The following is a 20700-nucleotide window of genomic DNA, read 5'->3' as shown; positions in this document are numbered from 1 at the left end:
TGGACTAGCAAAAAAACAATCCCATGCAAGCACTTGTGGTGAGGAAAAACCACATAAAAATTGATTTTGATGGACTTAAAGGAACTTGCGTTATCACAAGGAAACAAATTTTCTATTTTTAGTAAGTGACCTTGACGTTTGATCTTTGGACCTGAGAAGCAGTCCAAAGCCAGCACTTTTCCTAAGGAAGATCTTCATGAAGCTTGAGTTTGATCACCCCAAGAGAACTTAAATTATAGCATGAAAATAAATGTTCTATTTTTAGTAACAGTGACCTTGACCTTTGACTTTGAGACCTGAAAAGTAATACAAAGCATGCACTTTTGGTAAGGAAGGTCTGCATGAAGTTTGTGTTATCAGCCTAAGGGAAGTTGAGTTCTGCTTTTTGCAGGCGACACAAAAAGGATTATCTTTGAATTCCATACTATGTAACTTATAGCTAAAATATTGAGCCAGCAATGGATAATTTTTACTTACTAGTGTATGCGTCTGAACAAACATGCAACTAACGCCTAACCAGATAATGTTTATATACAGTATATCTGGAGGGACATATAACTCCTCACAAGATAATGTTTATATACTGTATATCTGGAGGGACATATAACTCCTCACAAGATAATGTTTATATACTGTATATCTGGAGGGACATATAACTCCTCACTAGATAATGTTTATATACAGTATATATATATATATATATATATCTGGAGGGACATATAACTCCTCACAAGATAATGTTTATATACTGTATATCTGGAGGGACATATAACTCCTCACAAGATAATGTTTATATACTGTATATCTGGAGGGACATATAACTCCTCACTAGATAATGTTTATATACTGTATATCTGGAGGGATATATAACTCCTCACAAGATAATGTTTATATACTGTATATCTGGAGGGATATATAACTCTCACTAGATAATGTTTATATACAGTATATCTGTAGGGATATATAACTCCTCACTAGATAATGTTTATATACTGTATATCTGTAGGGACATATAACTCCTCACTAGATAATGTTTATATACAGTATATCTGTAGGGATATATAACTCCTCACTAGATAATGTTTATATACTGTATATCTGTAGGGACATTTAACTCCTCACAAGATAATGTTTATATACTGTATATCTGTAGGGATATATAACTCCTCACCAGATAATGTTTATATACAGTATATCTGGAGGGATATATAACTCCTCACAAGATAATGTTTATATACAGTATATCTGGAGGGATATAACTCCTCACTAGATAATGTTTATATACTGTATATCTGGAGGGATATATAACTCCTCACCAGATAATGTTTATATGTAGTATATCTGTAGGGACATATAACTCTCACCAGATAATGTTTATATACAGTATATCTGGAGGGATATATAACTCTCACTAGATAATGTTTATATACTGTATATCTGGAGGGACATATAACTCCTCACTAGATAATGTTTATATACTGTATATCTGTAGGGACATATAACTCCTCACCAGATAATGTTTATATACAGTATATCTGGAGGGATATATAACTCCTCACCAGATAATGTTTATATACTGTATATCTGGAGGGATATAACTCCTCACTAGATAATGTTTATATACTGTATATCTGGAGGGATATATAACTCCTCACCAGATAATGTTTATATACTGTATATCTGGAGGGACATATAACTCCTCACCAGATAATGTTTATATACAGTATATCTGGAGGGATATATAACTCTCACTAGATAATGTTTATATACAGTATATCTGGAGGGATATATAACTCCTCACTAGATAATGTTTATATACTGTATATCTGTAGGGACATATAACTCCTCACCAGATAATGTTTATATACTGTATATCTGGAGGGACATATAACTCCTCACTAGATAATGTTTATATACTGTATATCTGTAGGGACATATAACTCCTCACCAGATAATGTTTATATACTGTATATCTGGAGGGACATATAACTCCTCACCAGATAATGTTTATATACTGTATATCTGTAGGGACATATAACTCCTCACCAGATAATGTTTATATACTGTATATCTGGAGGGACATATAACTCCTCACCAGATAATGTTTATATACAGTATATCTGTAGGGACATATAACTCTCACTAGATAATGTTTATATACTGTATATCTGGAGGGACATATAACTCCTCACCAGATAATGTTTATATACTGTATATCTGTAGGGATATATAACTCCTCACTAGATAATGTTTATATACTGTATATCTGGAGGGATATATAACTCCTCACCAGATAATGTTTATATACTGTATATCTGGAGGGATATATAACTCTCACCAGATAATGTTTATATACAGTATATCTGGAGGGACATATAACTCCTCACTAGATAATGTTTATATACAGTATATCTGGAGGGATATAACTCCTCACTAGATAATGTTTATATACAGTATATCTGGAGGGATATATAACTCCTCACAAGATAATGTTTATATACTGTATATCTGGAGGGACATATAACTCCTCACCAGATAATGTTTATATACTGTATATCTGGAGGGATATATAACTTCAACCAGATAATATTTATATACAGTATATATATATTTTATCTTTGAATACCTAGATCGCAATGTATTTACATACATGGATACGAATTCAAATCTATACTGTGTACACAATGAGTTTTGTTTAAGGACGTATCCGGGTGGCTGGCCTTATGTTCAGTAAGGCATGAAGAGACTGATCAGAATATCCTTACTGGTTCCAATGTTTAGAACACTAATTCTAGGAATCTTCATATCACCTTCTCAAATCTCACACTCTTACATTTTTTTTGTCTATATATATCTGGAGGGACATATAACTCCTCACTAGATAATGTTTATATACTGTATATCTGGAGGGACATATAACTCTCACTAGATAATGTTTATATACAGTATATCTGGAGGGACATATAACTCCTCACTAGATAATGTTTATATACTGTATATCTGTAGGGATATATAACTCCTCACTAGATAATGTTTATATACTGTATATCTGTAGGGACATATAACTCCTCACAAGATAATGTTTATATACTGTATATCTGGAGGGACATATAACTCCTCACTAGATAATGTTTATATACTGTATATCTGGAGGGACATATAACTCCTCACAAGATAATGTTTATATACTGTATATCTGGAGGGACATATAACTCCTCACTAGATAATGTTTATATACTGTATATCTGGAGGGACATATAACTCCTCACCAGATAATGTTTATATACTGTATATCTGGAGGGACATATAACTCCTCACCAGATAATGTTTATATACAGTATATCTGGAGGGACATATAACTCCTCACTAGATAATGTTTATATACTGTATATCTGGAGGGACATATAACTCCTCACCAGATAATGTTTATATACTGTATATCTGGAGGGACATATAACTCCTCACTAGATAATGTTTATATACTGTATATCTGGAGGGACATATAACTCTCACTAGATAATGTTTATATACTGTATATCTGTAGGGACATTTAACTCCTCACCAGATAATGTTTATATACTGTATATCTGGAGGGATATATAACTCCTCACCAGATAATGTTTATATACTGTATATCTGTAGGGATATATAACTCCTCACCAGATAATGTTTATATACTGTATATCTGGAGGGATATATAACTCCTCACTAGATAATGTTTATATATTGTATATCTGGAGGGATATATAACTCCTCACTAGATAATGTTTATATACAGTATATCTGGAGGGATATAACTCCTCACTAGATAATGTTTATATACAGTATATCTGGAGGGATATATAACTCCTCACCAGATAATGTTTATATACTGTATATCTGGAGGGATATATAACTCCTAACCAGATAATATTTATATACAGTATATATATATATTATCTATGAATACCTAGATCGCAATGTATTAACATACATGGATACGAATTCAAATCTATACTGTGTACACAATGAGTTTTGTTTAAGGACGTATCCGGGTGGCTGGCCTTATGTTCAGTAAGGCATGAAGAGACTGATCAGAATATCCTTACTGGTTCCAATGTTTAGAACACTAATTCTAGGAATCTTCATATCACCTTCTCAAATCTCACACTCTTACATTTTTTTTGTCTATATATATCTGGAGGGACATATAACTCCTCACTAGATAATGTTTATATACTGTATATCTGGAGGGACATATAACTCCTCACTAGATAATGTTTATATACTGTATATCTGGAGGGACATATAACTCTCACTAGATAATGTTTATATACAGTATATCTGGAGGGACATATAACTCCTCACTAGATAATGTTTATATACAGTATATCTGTAGGGATATATAACTCCTCACAAGATAATGTTTATATACTGTATATCTGGAGGGATATATAACTCCTCACCAGATAATGTTTATATACAGTATATCTGTAGGGACATATAACTCCTCACCAGATAATGTTTATATACAGTATATCTGGAGGGATATATAACTCCTCACCAGATAATGTTTATATACAGTATATCTGGAGGGACATATAACTCCTCACTAGATAATGTTTATATACTGTATATCTGGAGGGACATATAACTCCTCACTAGATAATGCTTATATACAGTATATCTGGAGGGATATATAACTCCTCACTAGATAATGTTTATATACAGTATATCTGGAGGGACATATAACTCCTCACTAGATAATGTTTATATACTGTATATCTGGAGGGATATATAACTCCTCACTAGATAATGTTTATATACTGTATATCTGGAGGGATATATAACTCCTCACTAGATAATGTTTATATACTGTATATCTGGAGGGATATATAACTCCTCACTAGATAATGTTTATATACTGTATATCTGGAGGGATATATAACTCCTCACTAGATAATGTTTATATACTGTATATCTGGAGGGACATATAACTCTTCACCAGATAATGTTTATATACAGTATATATATATATATATATCTGGAGAGACATATAACTAACGCCTTACCAGAAATGATTTGACATCTTTGTAGTTTGTGATGATACCATTGTGTACGACGACGAATTCTGGAATGAGAACATAAATATCAATACAACGTATAAATTAGAGGACGAGTCATGAGCAAATAAAAATGCTATTATTTGATATATTATACATCACAGTGAAACGGCCTCAGACCTATACAAGGTATAATTTATATGTATGGGATTTCAGCTTTGTCATACCAGCAAAAACTTGTCTGTTTTATGTGTACACGATGAGTTTTGTTTAAGGATATATCCGGGTGGCTGGCCTTATGTTCAGTAAGGCATGAAGAGATCAGAATATCTTTACTGGTTCCAATGTTTAGAACACTAATTCTAGGAATCTTCATATCACCTTCTCAAATCTCACACTCCTATATTTTTATTAGTACTCACACACATTATGTATGCATTCGTTTAAACAATATACACAAGAAGATTATATCCTGGATTTCCACAATACAATGTATATAAATCTGCTTCATTTTTATATAAATTGGGTTGAACTTAATAAAATTGTTCCTCTATATAATTAAAAGATGAATTTTCCACACTCAAAGAGGAAGTTCGAAATGAATAGGTGCTAAATTATGACTGGTCTTTATTATACTTTCAATACACCATTTCTGCAACACATAATGTAGGTGCCCCAATTTATAAATGTGATTATCTGTTAAAGTTTGGAAATGTAAGTCTGTTGACAGTATAGATCCGCGAGGGATCTCGGTACTTGTACACCATTGAATAATCTTTATCAGTTCAAAGAAACACTAAACTTTTCCTCTTGACCATTTTATAAAAGTTTTGTTTTAGAAATACCCTTCAAGTACTTATGAAGAAAAAGAAACAACAAACTTTAAATGTCAAAGTCTGTCTGTCAGCCATTTTATTTTCACGATCAGACTCAAAATTAAATAGGCACAACTAGGGACCAAGAGGAAGCTACAAATCAAATTTGAGATTAGCCTTCCAGTACTTCTCAAGAAATAGCAATAAAAAGGATTGTTAATGGATGGATGATGGACCAAGGATGTATGCTAACTAAAGGCTAAGAATTGAAGAAAAGCAGCTAGCCTGTTGTGGCACTAGAGTTGAACACAATGGTGATATTGTCTGAGCAACTTAAGATCCAATTTCACTTTTTTGATTTTCACCTTATACTCACCATTGTCGGAGTTGGACCTTTACGGAGTGAATGCTCACCATTGTCAGAGTTGGACTTTTACGGAGTGAATACTCACCATTGTCGGAGTTGGACCTTTACGGAGTGAATACTCACCATTGTCAGAGTTGGACCTCTGTGGATGACTGTTTATAGCACTTGGCTCTCCGTGTGTAGCCCAGCGAGTGTGAGCAATACCAATATGGATATTGTACTCTCTGTCAAATTTCAGGTCGGAACAACCTGGAACAATAGAACAATCTTTAAAACATGTTTTGAATTTTACATATTTTTCAATTGTTTGGTAATGACCTGAGGTAATTTAAGTACAGACAATATCTGACATTAACATACTTACTTTCCACCTCCTCTCGAAGAGCCTGAACCTTGCCTTTCTGTCTTATCATACGAATCGTACATTTTTCGTCTCCACAGTCACTGCCTTCAAAAGCAACTCCTACAAAAGAATATTTTGTTAAGTCAATATAATTAGCAAATTTTCTAATGTTTAGAACCTTTATTGTAGCTTTGTTTAAGTACATAAATAAAAGTGGAGGGTATAGGTCACCTTGCAAGCTCAGACTGTATATTGGTGTAAAAGTGGAGAGTGTAGGTCACCTTACAAGGTCAGACTGTATATTGGTGTAAAAGTGGAGAGTGTAGGTCACCTTACAAGGTCAGACTGTATATTGGTGTAAAAGTGGAGGATATAGGTCACCTGACTAGCTCAGACTGTATATTGGTGTAAAAGTGGAGAGTGTAGGTCACCTTACTAGCTCAGACTGTATATTGGTGTAAAAGTGGAGAGTGTAGGTCACCTTACTAGGCCAGACTGTATATTAGTGTAAAAGTGGAGGATATAGGTCACCTGACTAGCTCAGACTGTATATCAGTGTAAAAGTGGAGAGTATAGGTCACCTAACTAGGACAGACTGTATATTAGTGTAAAAGTGGAGAGTATAGGTCACCTTACAAGGTCAGACTGTATATTAGTGTAAAAGTGGAAAGTATAGGTCACCTTACAAGGTCAGACTGTATATTAGTGTAAAAGTGGAGAGTATAGGTCACCTTACTAGGTCAGACTGTATATTAGTATAAAAGTGGAGTATAGGTCACCTTACAAGGTCAGACTGTATATCAGTGTAAAAGTGGAGAGTGTAGGTCACCTTACTAGCTCAGACTGTATATTAGTGTAAAAGTGGAGAGTATAGGTCACCTTACAAGGTCAGACTGTATATAAGTGTAAAAGTGGAGAGTATAGGTCACCTAACTAGGCCAGACTGTATATTAGTGTAAAAGTGGAGAGTATAGGTCACCTTACAAGGTCAGACTGTATATTAGTGTAAAAGTGGAGAGTATAGGTCACCTTACTAGGCCTGACTGTATATTAGTGTAAAAGTGGAGAGTATAGGTCACCTTACAAGGTCAGACTGTATATTAGTGTAAAAGTGGAGAGTATAGGTCACCCTACTAGGTCAGACTGTATATTAGTGTAAAAGTGGAGAGTATAGGTCACCTTACAAGGTCAGACTGTATATTAGTGTAAAAGTGGAGAGTATAGGTCACCTTTCTAGGCCAGACTGTATATAGGTCACCTTACAAGGTCAGACTGTATATTAGTGTAAAAGTGGAGGATATAGGTCACCTTTACAAGGTCAGACTGTATATTAGTGTAAAAGTGGAGAGTATAGGTCACCTTACAAGGTCAGACTGTATATTAGTGTAAAAGTGGAGAGTATAGGTCACCTTACAAGGTCAGACTGTATATTAATGTAAAAGTGGAGAGTGTAGGTCACCTTGCAAGGTCAGACTGTATATTAGTGTAAAAGTGGAGAGTGTAGGTCACCTTACAAGGTCAGACTGTATATTAGTGTAAAAGTGGAGAGTACAGGTCACCTTACAAGGTCAGACTGCATATTAGTGTAAAAGTGGAGGATATAGGTCACCTTACTAGGTCAGACTGTATATTAATGTAAAAGTGGAGAGTATAGGTCACCTTGCAAGGTCAGACTGTATATTAGTGTAAAAGTGGAGAGTATAGGTCACCTTACAAGGTCAGACTGTATATTAATGTAAAAGTGGAGAGTATAGGTCACCTTGCAAGGTCAGACTGTATATTAGTGTAAAAGTGGAGAGTATAGGTCACCTTACAAGGTCAGGCTGTATATTAGTGTAAAAGTTGAGGATATAGGTCACCTTTACAAGGTCAGACTGTATATTAGTGTAAAAGTGGAGAGTATAGGTCACCTTACTAGCTCAGACTGTATATTAGTGTAAAAGTGGAGAGTATAGGACACCTTACAAGGTCAGACTGTATATTAGTGTAAAAGTGGAGAGTATAGGTCACCTTACAAGGTCAGACTGTATATTAGTGTAAAAGTGGAGAGTATAGGTCACCTTACTAGGCCAGACTGTATATTAGTGTAAAAGTGGAGAGTATAGGTCACCTTACAAGGTCAGACTGTATATCAGTGTAAAAGTGGAGAGTATAGGTCACCTTATTAGGACAGACTGTATATTAGTGTAAAAGTGGAGAATATAGGTCACCTTACAAGGTCAGACTGTATATAAGTGTAAAAGTGGAGGATATAGGTCACCTTACAAGGTCAGACTGTATATTAGTGTAAAAGTGGAGAGTATAGGTCACCTAGGCTGGTGTATATTTAAGAAGAGACCCAGGGGGCTGTATCGCTCACCTTGTTTCATGAGATATGAAACAAGAATGAGACATAAGTATAATACTATATTGTGTCGCCCATCTTGCAAAGGCAATATATAAAAAGGCAAATATGAGTAATATTTATTTCTTAGTTTCAAAGAAGAAGTCATTTATATCAATTAAACTCCTTCTGGCTTGGCCCCTAAGGTCCCTGGAGGTCAAGCGCACAATTGAAAATTGAGATATCGGTCACCCAAGGGCGGATTATTTCAGTAATAGAGTGAGAGATATTCCTAATTAGACAGAAGTATTTATGTAAAATGAGAATATGATCCCTTTAGGTCACTCTTAGGCCTGCAGAGTTGGTCCCAGGGGGGCTACTATTTGGTACAATTTGAATCCACTCCATGAGAATGCAAGACAAATATGGATGCAAATATGAGTGGTATCCATTTGCACAATTAGGAACAGAGAAGTATTATTCTTAGTTCAGGAGAGGAGAGGGAGAGGGTAAGATCAATTGAGAACCTTCTGGATGTGTAGATCTAAGGTTGGTATCACCACAATGAAACAATGAATATGTCCAATGGATTTTACCACAAACATTTGTAGGGAGAAATAGCTCAGCAATATTTTGATGGGTACAAAATTAAACTCATATCATATTATGTCATATTCAGAGTAGTGAAACATACATTGAGACAAAGTTTGTAGTGTACACTGCATGAAACGTTCGTTCAATACTAATATGAGTGATAGATATTGCCTAATTTCAGAGCAGAAGTCATTTATAGCAATTTAACCAAATTGATCCCTTTTGGTCCCACTCCTTAGGCCCTCAGCAGTCTGGTCTCCAGGGGGGCAGCCCCACTATTTGTACAATTTTGAATTCCCACTCCCTGACAATGCCACCAGACAAATATGGATGCAAATATGAGTGGTATCCATTTGCTCACAATGTAGATGCAGAGAAGTTATTCATATCAGCAGGAGAGGAGAGGGAGAGGTCGCTAGAAGCATTAATTGAGAAGCTTTCTTGTATGTGTATAGATCTAAAGTTTGTTACACACTAACAAAAATAAATATTGTAAATGAGTTTTACCACAAAATCTATTTCTGTCCAGGGAAAATGCAGATATATTCTTGATGGGTACAATTAATACTCAGTTATCATTTTGTCATATTTCAGTTGTAATATTTACATCATTGTGATTATGAAGAAGCTTTTGCAGGTGTATTCTGACTGTAGTAGTTCAAAGTTCAGGTTGCAAGATAAATACATGAAAAAACTAGATGTCAGCTATTCAATCTTTAAATGCATACATTTAATGATCAACATAAGATATCAATACGACAGAGAACAAATCCCACACAATTAAAGCTGTATATATACAGACAATTGTCCACATACATATTGTATACCTATATCTAGTTAATGACTGGTTTACAAATAACAAGTTTTGCATAAGTAATTAATGCATGTCTTAATTTCCTTTGTCCAAGTGTTAAACTAAATTATTAACACACCCAAATCATGTAAAATCACACATCACATAACGACTGACAGTCTATACTATGTACTCAGCTGTGATCATATATATAGCTACGTAAGATATATCCCAGAAGGATATGTTGTGCCCACTCTAGAATGGTTTTTGATGGGAACTATGCAAGACTTTTCTCTACTCTCCCTTCTTTCTCCCCTTAATAACAAAGAAAGCTGTCATATGAAGCCTAAGAAAGATCTAAAAATAACTTTGTGAGAAATAGTGATAACAAATTTCAACTGACAAAATCCAAGATGGCTGCCTGTTGGCATTATTGTCCAAATCAAAATTGAATGGTAACAATCAGGGACCAAGGAGAATCGAAATGTGAAGTTTAAGAAATATGACTTTAGTTGTTCTCATAAGTAATAGGTAGATAAGTCTTACCTGTGATCACAGGTACACACAGGTACATAAGTAATGGGTAGATTAGTCTTACCTGTGATAACAGGTAAACACAGGTACATAAATAATGGGTAGATTAGTCTTACATGTGATTACTGGTACACACAGGTACATAAGTAATAGGTAGATTAGTCTTACCTGTGATAACAGGTACACACAGGTACATAAGTAATAGGTAGATTAGTCTTACCTGTGATCACTGGTACACACAGGTACATAAATAATGGGTAGATAAGTAATAGGTACATTAGTCTTACCTGTGATCACACACAGGTACATAAGTAATAGGTAGATTAGTCTTACCTGTGATCACTGGTACACACAGGTACATAAGTAATGGGTAGATTAGTCTTACCTGTGATCACTGGTACACACAGGTACATAAGTAATGGGTAGATTAGTCTTACCTGTGATTACAGGTACACACAGATACATCAATAGAAAGTCTTACCTGCAGAATCATATCCTCTGTATTCTAAACGTTTCAATCCATTAATCAGAATCGCAAGTATTTCCTTTCTAGTGACAGGAACTAGGTAGTTGAGATATGCAAAAATTCCTGGGGAAAAACAAATCATATCCATTAAAAAAATAATACTACCATTCAATTATCTAATTACTCGAAAATTCTAAATTATTCGCAATACTAGCCGTTACCTGTAAAATCTATTTACTCAATACTTCTACCTGTAAAATCATATCTTGTTGCCTGTAAAATCTAATTATGTCACTGTAAAATCTAATTATGTCACTGTAAAACCTAATTATGCTACTGTAAAACCTAATTATGCTACTGCAAAAACCTGATTATTTTACTGTAAATTAAGTCTATAAATTTCGCTGCCCATTTCTGTTTTTTGTGTCATGTTATTGTCTACATCTGATTTACACATTTTGATCATCTACAGAAAAAGGTTCACTCATGATTATCTAATACGTAATACAAGAGATCCCAAAGGGATTTTGGCACCAACCAATGAATTAGTTCTATGACAGACTGATCTTCTCTCTAGTTTTCCCTTCTCTCTATTTTTCCTCTTACTAATCTGATAACATGAACAAGTGGAACCTACATGTGAAGTTTAAGGAATATCCCTCCAGTTCTTTTCAAGAAATAGTGATAACAAACATCAATTCTCAAAATCAAAGATTGTTGCCAATCTCCCATTTTGTTTTTCTGATCAAAAATCTAAATTCAAAAAGCACAATTAGGGACCAAGGGGAACCTATACATGAAGTTTGAGGATTATTCCTCCAGTACTTTTCAAGAAATGGCGATAACAAGGATTGTTTATGGATGGACAGATGCATGACAGACGGATGACAGACGGACGACAGACAAACAACAGACGGACGACAGACAGATGACAGACAAAGGACGCAGGGCGATTTGAATAGCGCACCATCTGATGATGGTGGGCTGATAAATCCACTCATGGATTACTGACACTAACAACCATGCCTATCCAGTTTCATCAGCATATGAGATAATCATATAATAAATGAAGTGAAACAATTGTTTTCATCTTAAAACGTCCTGGACCCAGCACTTCTGAAACCTCCAGTTAAATTTCATACAAATAAAAGTCTATTTTTTAATACTGCATATATCTTAAATCAGACAATAGGCAATACTACAAACAACTACCGACCATATTTTCAGTTAACAATCACAGAGGATTTAACTTTCCATATATTGTATACATGGATCCCACAGCAACCGTGTAAGTCTATATGTATAAACCTTGTAATAAAAGGTTTTAATCTCCAGCAGAACAATTGATCTATCACATGGTGCATGTTAGTGGTGTCAAGGTAGACGAACTAGGAAGTAAAATACCTTTATCTGTTCAACGACAAAATACCTCAAAAAAATATCCCTGCAGGTTGAGTGCACACCAACCAGAGACGAATACACCGACAATACCAACTCATTTTGTCTCTGGTTCATATGTTTTACTGAAAGGGTCACAACTAAATAGTTGATCATTTCTCTTCTTTTATGAATAATGAAATTTACCTTCAGTACAGCACAGTAGAACAAACCGAGAAATGTATGGTAATAGATTAACACACCGTATACCGTACTCAGAAACATTATCAATTCTGTTAATATTACAGATTGAGCATATTAATGCACCGTCAATTTGATAAAAACCAGATCTTAAATATAAATAACAGTATGATTTTACACATTACAGCCAAAGACCTTTGACTAGAACACAGAGTTTAAGTGTAATTTTAAAAGGTATGCTTTTAATCAAATTGAAAATAGAAACTTTATCTTTGGTAGATATTAAAGCAGCATATCCACTTCATTTCTGGGAATAAAACCAAAATTCCAAGCAAAAAGGAATAGTGATCACAATATCAAGGCACCAAAAAAATACTTAAATGATACAGAATACTATGACTGAGGTATACAGCCAGTCTGGTGTAGGGTACTGTGACTGAGGTATATACAGCCAGTCTGGTGTAGGGTACTGTAACTGAGGTATATACAGCCAGTCTGGTGTAGGGTACTGTGACTGAGGTATATACAGTCAGTCTGGTGTAGGGTACTGTAACTGAGGTATATACAGTCAGTCTGGTGTAGGGTACTGTGACTGAGGTATATACAGCCAGTCTGGTGTAGGGTACTGTGACTGAGGTATATACAGTCAGTCTGGTGTAGGGTACTGTGACTGAGGTATACAGCCAGTCTGGTGTAGGGTACTGTGACTGAGGTATATACAGCCAGTCTGGTGTAGGGTACTGTGACTGAGGTATATACAGCCAGTCTGGTGTAGGGTACTGTGACTGAGGTATACAGCCAGTCTGGTGTAGGGTACTGTGACTGAGGTATACAGCCAGTCTGGTGTAGGGTACTGTGACTGAGGTATACAGCCAGTCTGATGTAGGGTACTGTGACTGAGGTATACAGCCAGTCTGGTGTAGGGTACTGTGACTGAGGTATACAGCCAGTCTGATGTAGGGTACTGTGACTGAGGTATATACAGTCAGTCTGGTGTAGGGTACTGTGACTGAGGTATATACAGCCAGTCTGGTGTAGGGTACTGTGACTGAGGTATATACAGTCAGTCTGGTGTAGGGTACTGTGACTGAGGTATATACAGCCAGTCTGGTGTAGGGTACTGTGACTGAGGTATATACAGCCAGTCTGGTGTAGGGTACTGTGACTGAGGTATATACAGCCAGTCTGGTGTAGGGTACTGTGACTGAGGTATACAGCCAGTCTGGTGTAGGGTACTGTGACTGAGGTATACAGCCAGTCTGGTGTAGGGTACTGTGACTGAGGTATATACAGCCAGTCTGGTGTAGGGTACTGTGACTGAGGTATACAGCCAGTCTGGTGTAGGGTACTGTGACTGAGGTATATACAGTCAGTCTGGTGTAGGGTACTGTGACTGAGGTATACAGCCAGTCTGGTGTAGGGTACTGTGACTGAGGTATACAGCCAGTCTGATGTAGGGTACTGTGACTGAGGTATATACAGTCAGTCTGGTGTAGGGTACTGTGACTGAGGTATATACAGCCAGTCTGGTGTAGGGTACTGTGACTGAGGTATATACAGTCAGTCTGGTGTAGGGTACTGTGACTGAGGTATATACAGCCAGTCTGGTGTAGGGTACTGTGACTGAGGTATATACAGTCAGTCTGGTGTAGGGTACTGTGACTGAGGTATATACAGTCAGTCTGGTGTAGGGTACTGTGACTGAGGTATATACAGTCAGTCTGGTGTAGGGTACTGTGACTGAGGTATATACAGCCAGTCTGGTGTAGGGTACTGTGACTGAGGTATATACAGCCAGTCTGGTGTAGGGTACTGTGACTGAGGTATATACAGCCAGTCTGGTGTAGGGTACTGTGACTGAGGTATATACAGCCAGTCTGGTGTAGGGTACTGTGACTGAGGTATATACAGCCAGTCTGATGTAGGGTACTGTGACTGAGGTATATACAGCCAGTCTGATGTAGGGTACTGTGACTGAGGTATATACAGCCAGTCTGGTGTAGGGTACTGTGACTGAGGTATATACAGTCAGTCTGGTGTAGGGTACTGTGACTGAGGTATATACAGTCCAGTCTGGTGTAGGGTACTGTGACTGAGGTATATACAGTCCAGTCTGGTGTAGGGTACTGTGACTGAGGTATATACAGCCAGTCTGGTGTAGGGTACTGTGACTGAGGTATACAGTCAGTCTGGTGTAGGGTACTGTGACTGAGGTATATACAGTCAGTCTGGTGTAGGGTACTGTGACTGAGGTATATACAGCCAGTCTGGTGTAGGGTACTGTGACTGAGGTATACAGCCAGTCTGGTGTAGGGTACTGTGACTGAGGTATATACAGTCCAGTCTGGTGTAGGGTACTGTGACTGAGGTATATACAGCCAGTCTGGTGTAGGGTACTGTGACTGAGGTATATACAGCCAGTCTGGTGTAGGGTACTGTGACTGAGGTATATACAGTCAGTCTGGTGTAGGGTACTGTGACTGAGGTATATACAGCCAGTCTGGTGTAGGGTACTGTGACTGAGGTATATACAGCCAGTCTGGTGTAGGGTACTGTGACTGAGGTATATACAGCCAGTCTGGTGTAGGGTACTGTGACTGAGGTATATACAGTCCAGTCTGGTGTAGGGTACTGTGACTGAGGTATATACAGCCAGTCTGGTGTAGGGTACTGTGACTGAGGTATATACAGCCAGTCTGGTGTAGGGTACTGTGACTGAGGTATATACAGCCAGTCTGGTGTAGGGTACTGTGACTGAGGTATATACAGCCAGTCTGGTGTAGGGTACTGTGACTGAGGTATACAGCCAGTCTGGTGTAGGGTACTGTGACTGAGGTATATACAGCCAGTCTGGTGTAGGGTACTGTGACTGAGGTATATACAGTCAGTCTGGTGTAGGGTACTGTGACTGAGGTATATACAGTCAGTCTGGTGTAGGGTACTGTGACTGAGGTATACAGCCAGTCTGGTGTAGGGTACTGTGACTGAGGTATATACAGCCAGTCTGGTGTAGGGTACTGTGACTGAGGTATACAGCCAGTCTGGTGTAGGGTACTGTGACTGAGGTATATACAGTCAGTCTGGTGTAGGGTACTGTGACTGAGGTATATACAGTCAGTCTGGTGTAGGGTACTGTGACTGAGGTATATACAGTCAGTCTGATGTAGGGTACTGTGACTGAGGTATATACAGTCAGTCTGATGTAGGGTACTGTGACTGAGGTATACAGTCAGTCTGGTGTAGGGTACTGTGACTGAGGTATACAGCCAGTCTGGTGTAGGGTACTGTAACTGAGGTATATACAGTCAGTCTGGTGTAGGGTACTGTGACTGAGGTATATACAGCCAGTCTGGTGTAGGGTACTGTGACTGAGGTATATACAGTCAGTCTGGTGTAGGGTACTGTGACTGAGGTATATACAGCCAGTCTGGTGTAGGGTACTGTGACTGAGGTATACAGCCAGTCTGGTGTAGGGTACTGTAACTGAGGTATATACAGTCAGTCTGGTGTAGGGTACTGTGACTGAGGTATATACAGCCAGTCTGGTGTAGGGTACTGTGACTGAGGTATATACAGCCAGTCTGGTGTAGGGTACTGTGACTGAGGTATACAGCCAGTCTGGTGTAGGTACTGTACTGAGGTATACTGAGGTATACAGCCAGTCTGGTGTAGGGTACTGTGACTGAGGTATACAGCCAGTCTGGTGTAGGGTACTGTAACTGAGGTATATACAGTCAGTCTGGTGTAGGGTACTGTAACTGAGGTATATACAGCCAGTCTGGTGTAGGGTACTGTGACTGAGGTATACAGCCAGTCTGGTGTAGGGTACTGTGACTGAGGTATATACAGTCAGTCTGGTGTAGGGTACTGTGACTGAGGTATACAGCCAGTCTGGTGTAGGGTACTGTGACTGAGGTATATACAGCCAGTCTGGTGTAGGGTACTGTGACTGAGGTATACAGCCAGTCTGGTGTGAGATACTATGACTGTGTTTATCCAGTCTGATTGTGTATCAGAGGATTGATCAGGTAGGCTGGATCTATTATGTATGAGAAGTAGCACATTTGTTATCCCTGAGTGAACATATACACACAGAGGTAAGATTGAACTCAGAGTCGAACATGAAGCTTATGGCAAAAATAAACATGTTTCAGGTATTTCAACCAAGTGGAGATTCCAGCTCAGATCATTGTATCATTTTAAGGATTAAAGTAGACAAAGCTAGCTGTCAGGGAGTCATTCATTTAGTGGAGTATAAGGTAGACAAAGTTAGCTGTCAGGGAGTCATTCATTTAGTGGAGTATTAAGTAGACAAAGTTAGCTGTCAGGGAGTCATTCATTTAGTGGAGTATTAAGTAGACAAAGTTAGCTGTCAGGGAGTCATTCATTTAGTGGAGTATTAGGTAGACAAAGTTAGCTGTCAGGGAGTCATTCATTTATTGGAGTATTAAGTAGACAAAGCTAGCTGTCAGGGAGTCATTCATTTAGTGGAGTATTAGGTAGACAAAGTTAGCTGTCAGGGAGTCATTCATTTAGTGGAGTATAAGGTAGACAAAGTTAGCTGTCAGGGAGTCATTCATTTAGTGGAGTATTAGTTAGACAAAGTTAGCTGTCAGGGAGTCATTCATTTAGTGGAGTATTAAGTAGACAAAGTTAGCTGTCAGGGAGTCATTCATTTAGTGGAGTATTAGGTAGACAAAGTTAGCTGTCAGGGAGTCATTCATTTAGTGGAGTATTAAGTAGACAAAGCTAGCTGTCAGGGAGTCATTCATTTAGTGGAGTATTAGGTAGACAAAGTTAGCTGTCAGGGAGTCATTCATTTAGTGGAGTATTAAGTAGACAAAGTTAGCTGTCAGGGAGTCATTCATTTAGTGGAGTATAAGGTAGACAAAGTTAGCTGTCGGGAGTCATTCATTTAGTAGAGTATTAGTTAGACAAAGTTAGCTGTCAGGGAGTCATTCATTTAGTGGAGTATTAAGTAGACAAAGTTAGCTGTCAGGGAGTCATTCATTTAGTGGAGTATAAGGTAGACAAAGTTAGCTGTCAGGGAGTCATTCATTTAGTGGAGTATAAAGTAGACAAAGTTAGCTGTCAGGGAGTCATTCATTTAGTGGAGTATTAAGTAGACAAAGTTAGCTGTCAGGGAGTCATTCATTTAGTGGAGTATAAGGTAGACAAAGTTAGCTGTCAGGGAGTCATTCATTTAGTGGAGTATTAAGTAGACAAAGTTAGCTGTCAGGGAGTCATTCATTTAGTGGAGTATTAAGTAGACAAAGTTAGCTGTCAGGGAGTCATTCATTTAGTGGAGTATTAGTTAGACAAAGTTAGCTGTCAGGGAGTCATTCATTTAGTGGAGTATTAGTTAGACAAAGTTAGCTGTCAGGGAGTCATTCATTTAGTGGAGTATTAAGTAGACAAAGTTAGCTGTCAGGGAGTCATTCATTTACTGGAGTATAAGGTAGACAAAGCTAGCTGTCAGGGAGTCATTCATTTAGTGGAGTATAAGGTAGACAAAGCTAGCTGTCAGGGAGTCATTCATTTAGTGGAGTATTAAGTAGACAAAGTTAGCTGTCAGGGAGTCGTTCATTTAGTGGAGTATTAAGTAGACAAAGTTAGCTGTCAGGGAGTCATTCATTTAGTGGAGTATTAGTTAGACAAAGTTAGCTGTCAGGGAGTCATTCATTTAGTGGAGTATTAAGTAGACAAAGTTAGCTGTCAGGGAGTCATTCATTTAGTGGAGTATAAGGTAGACAAAGTTAGCTGTCAGGGAGTCATTCATTTAGTGGAGTATTAAGTAGACAAAGTTAGCTGTCAGGGAGTCATTCATTTAGTGGAGTATTAAGTAGACAAAGTTAGCTGTCAGGGAGTCATTCATTTAGTGGAGTATTAGTTAGACAAAGTTAGCTGTCAGGGAGTCATTCATTTAGTGGAGTATTAGTTAGACAAAGTTAGCTGTCAGGGAGTCATTCATTTAGTGGAGTATTAAGTAGACAAAGTTAGCTGTCAGGGAGTCATTCATTTACTGGAGTATAAGGTAGACAAAGCTAGCTGTCAGGGAGTCATTCATTTAGTGGAGTATAAGGTAGACAAAGCTAGCTGTCAGGGAGTCATTCATTTAGTGGAGTATTAAGTAGACAAAGTTAGCTGTCAGGGAGTCATTCATTTAGTGGAGTATTAGTTAGACAAAGTTAGCTGTCAGGGAGTCATTCATTTAGTGGAGTATTAGTTAGACAAAGCTAGCTGTCAGGGAGTCATTCATTCAAATGCATTCTAATAAATATAAAAAATCCACTGAAATGATTACCATACCGCCTTCATCTTACGTTAACAGTAAGGCCTGTTAAAAGCGTAATCAGTATAATTTGTAAAGCAGGAGTAATTTGATCGGTTGATAGTGTTGTGTGTTAAGTTAAAAGGTGTCTTTGATACATCTAATACTCTTGTGACTGTGTTTGTGATAGGAATAGTTACTATCAATTTTCTCAATTCCATTTTAAGTATGCACAGCATTTCTGTCGTCCCTACAACTTAGAGAATTACATGTAATTATATGTCTTGTTTATCCCCAATACCCAGTTAACTGTTAATTATAGAAGAAATTCAGGATCAGAAACATATGTTCGGTTAGAGATAAAAGTATACTCCATGTTTGGTTATGAAAGCACATGTACTTTGAGAGAAACCAAGTTAAACCCCCAACTAAATGGAAAACTGTAACATTGGTATGATAATTCACAGAGTCCAATTAAATGTGAAAAACTTTAAACTGTGTGCTGAGATGACCTTATTTATTATAACTTTAAAACACATTTGGTGATAACAGTACATGTAACCATATTGGATTTCTTTGAGTTTAACATAAATGTTGACATTGCCTCCAGAAATTTGTTGACATCTACATACTGTATATCTCGCGCTTCAACTTCGTCACACTCGAGACAAAAAACAAGGAACTTTCAGGAGTCCATATAACTGTCCAACACTCCCCCAACCCTGGAGGTGTATGTGTCACAGACATGGTGACTTTGGGGACCTATATTACTGTCCAACACTCCCCCAACCCTGGAGGTGTATGTGTCTCAGACATGGTGACTTTGGGGACCTATATTACTGTCCAACACTCCCCCAACCCTGGAGGTGTATGTGTCTCAGACATGGTGACTTTGGGGACCTATATTACTGTCCAACACTCCCCCAACCCTGGAGGTGTATGTGTCTCAGACATGGTGACTTTGGGGACCTATATTACTGTCCAACACTCCCCCAACCCTGGAGGTGTATGTGTCTCAGACATGGTGACTTTGGGGACCTATATTAGTGTCCAACACTCCCCCAACCCTGGAGGTGTATGTGTCTCAGACATGGTGACTTTGGGACACTCCCCCAACCCTGGAGGTGTATGTGTCTCAGACATGGTGACTTTGGTGACCTATATTACTGTCCAACACTCCCCCAACCCTGGAGGTGTATGTGTCTCAGACATGGTGACTTTGGGGACCTATATTAGTGTCCAACACTCCCCCAACCCTGGAGGTGTATGTGTCTCAGACATGGTGACTTTGGTGACCTATATTACTGTCCAACACTCCCCCAACCCTGGAGGTGTATGTGTCTCAGACATGGTGACTTTGGTGACCTATATTAGTGTTCAACACTCCCCCAACCCTGGAGGTGTATGTGTCTCAGACATGGTGACTTTGGGGACCTATATTACTGTCCAACACTCCCCCAACCCTGGAGCTGTCTAAAGTATATTAACTTTGGAGAACTGTTCAAGTGTTTCAATAACAAAGGGCAATAACTCTGTAAACAATTGAGATCAAGATAACATATGCACCTGTACAA

General features: G+C 37.8%; 1 protein-coding gene across 11 annotated transcripts in view; it reads right to left on the bottom strand.

Moving 5' to 3' along the window:
- LOC117323077 (glutamine--fructose-6-phosphate aminotransferase [isomerizing] 2-like) overlaps positions 1–20700 on the bottom strand; it is a 103447-nt gene that overhangs the window by 67930 nt on the left and 14817 nt on the right. For 10 of the 11 annotated variants that reach the window (XR_004531649.1, XR_004531648.1, XM_033878117.1 and 7 more), the window contains exons 2-5: positions 11293–11400; positions 6589–6687; positions 6348–6473; positions 5052–5110 (exon numbers count right to left, since the gene is read on the bottom strand). Coding sequence is in view for 9 of the 11 variants with exons in the window: in XM_033878117.1 (XP_033734008.1) it covers positions 5052–5110; positions 6348–6473; positions 6589–6687; positions 11293–11400 (392 nt within the window). In the remaining 2 variants the exon portion in view is untranslated. Of the gene's footprint in view, positions 1–5051; positions 5111–6347; positions 6474–6588; positions 6688–11292; positions 11401–12489; positions 12582–20700 lie in introns of those variants that run through there. The other variant, XM_033878094.1, reaches the window with a different exon arrangement.

This window comes from Pecten maximus, chromosome 1 (genome assembly GCF_902652985.1).
Source record: "Pecten maximus chromosome 1, xPecMax1.1, whole genome shotgun sequence".
Lineage (NCBI taxonomy): Eukaryota > Metazoa > Mollusca > Bivalvia > Pectinida > Pectinidae > Pecten > Pecten maximus.
This window is presented reverse-complemented; position numbering and strand designations above follow the sequence as displayed.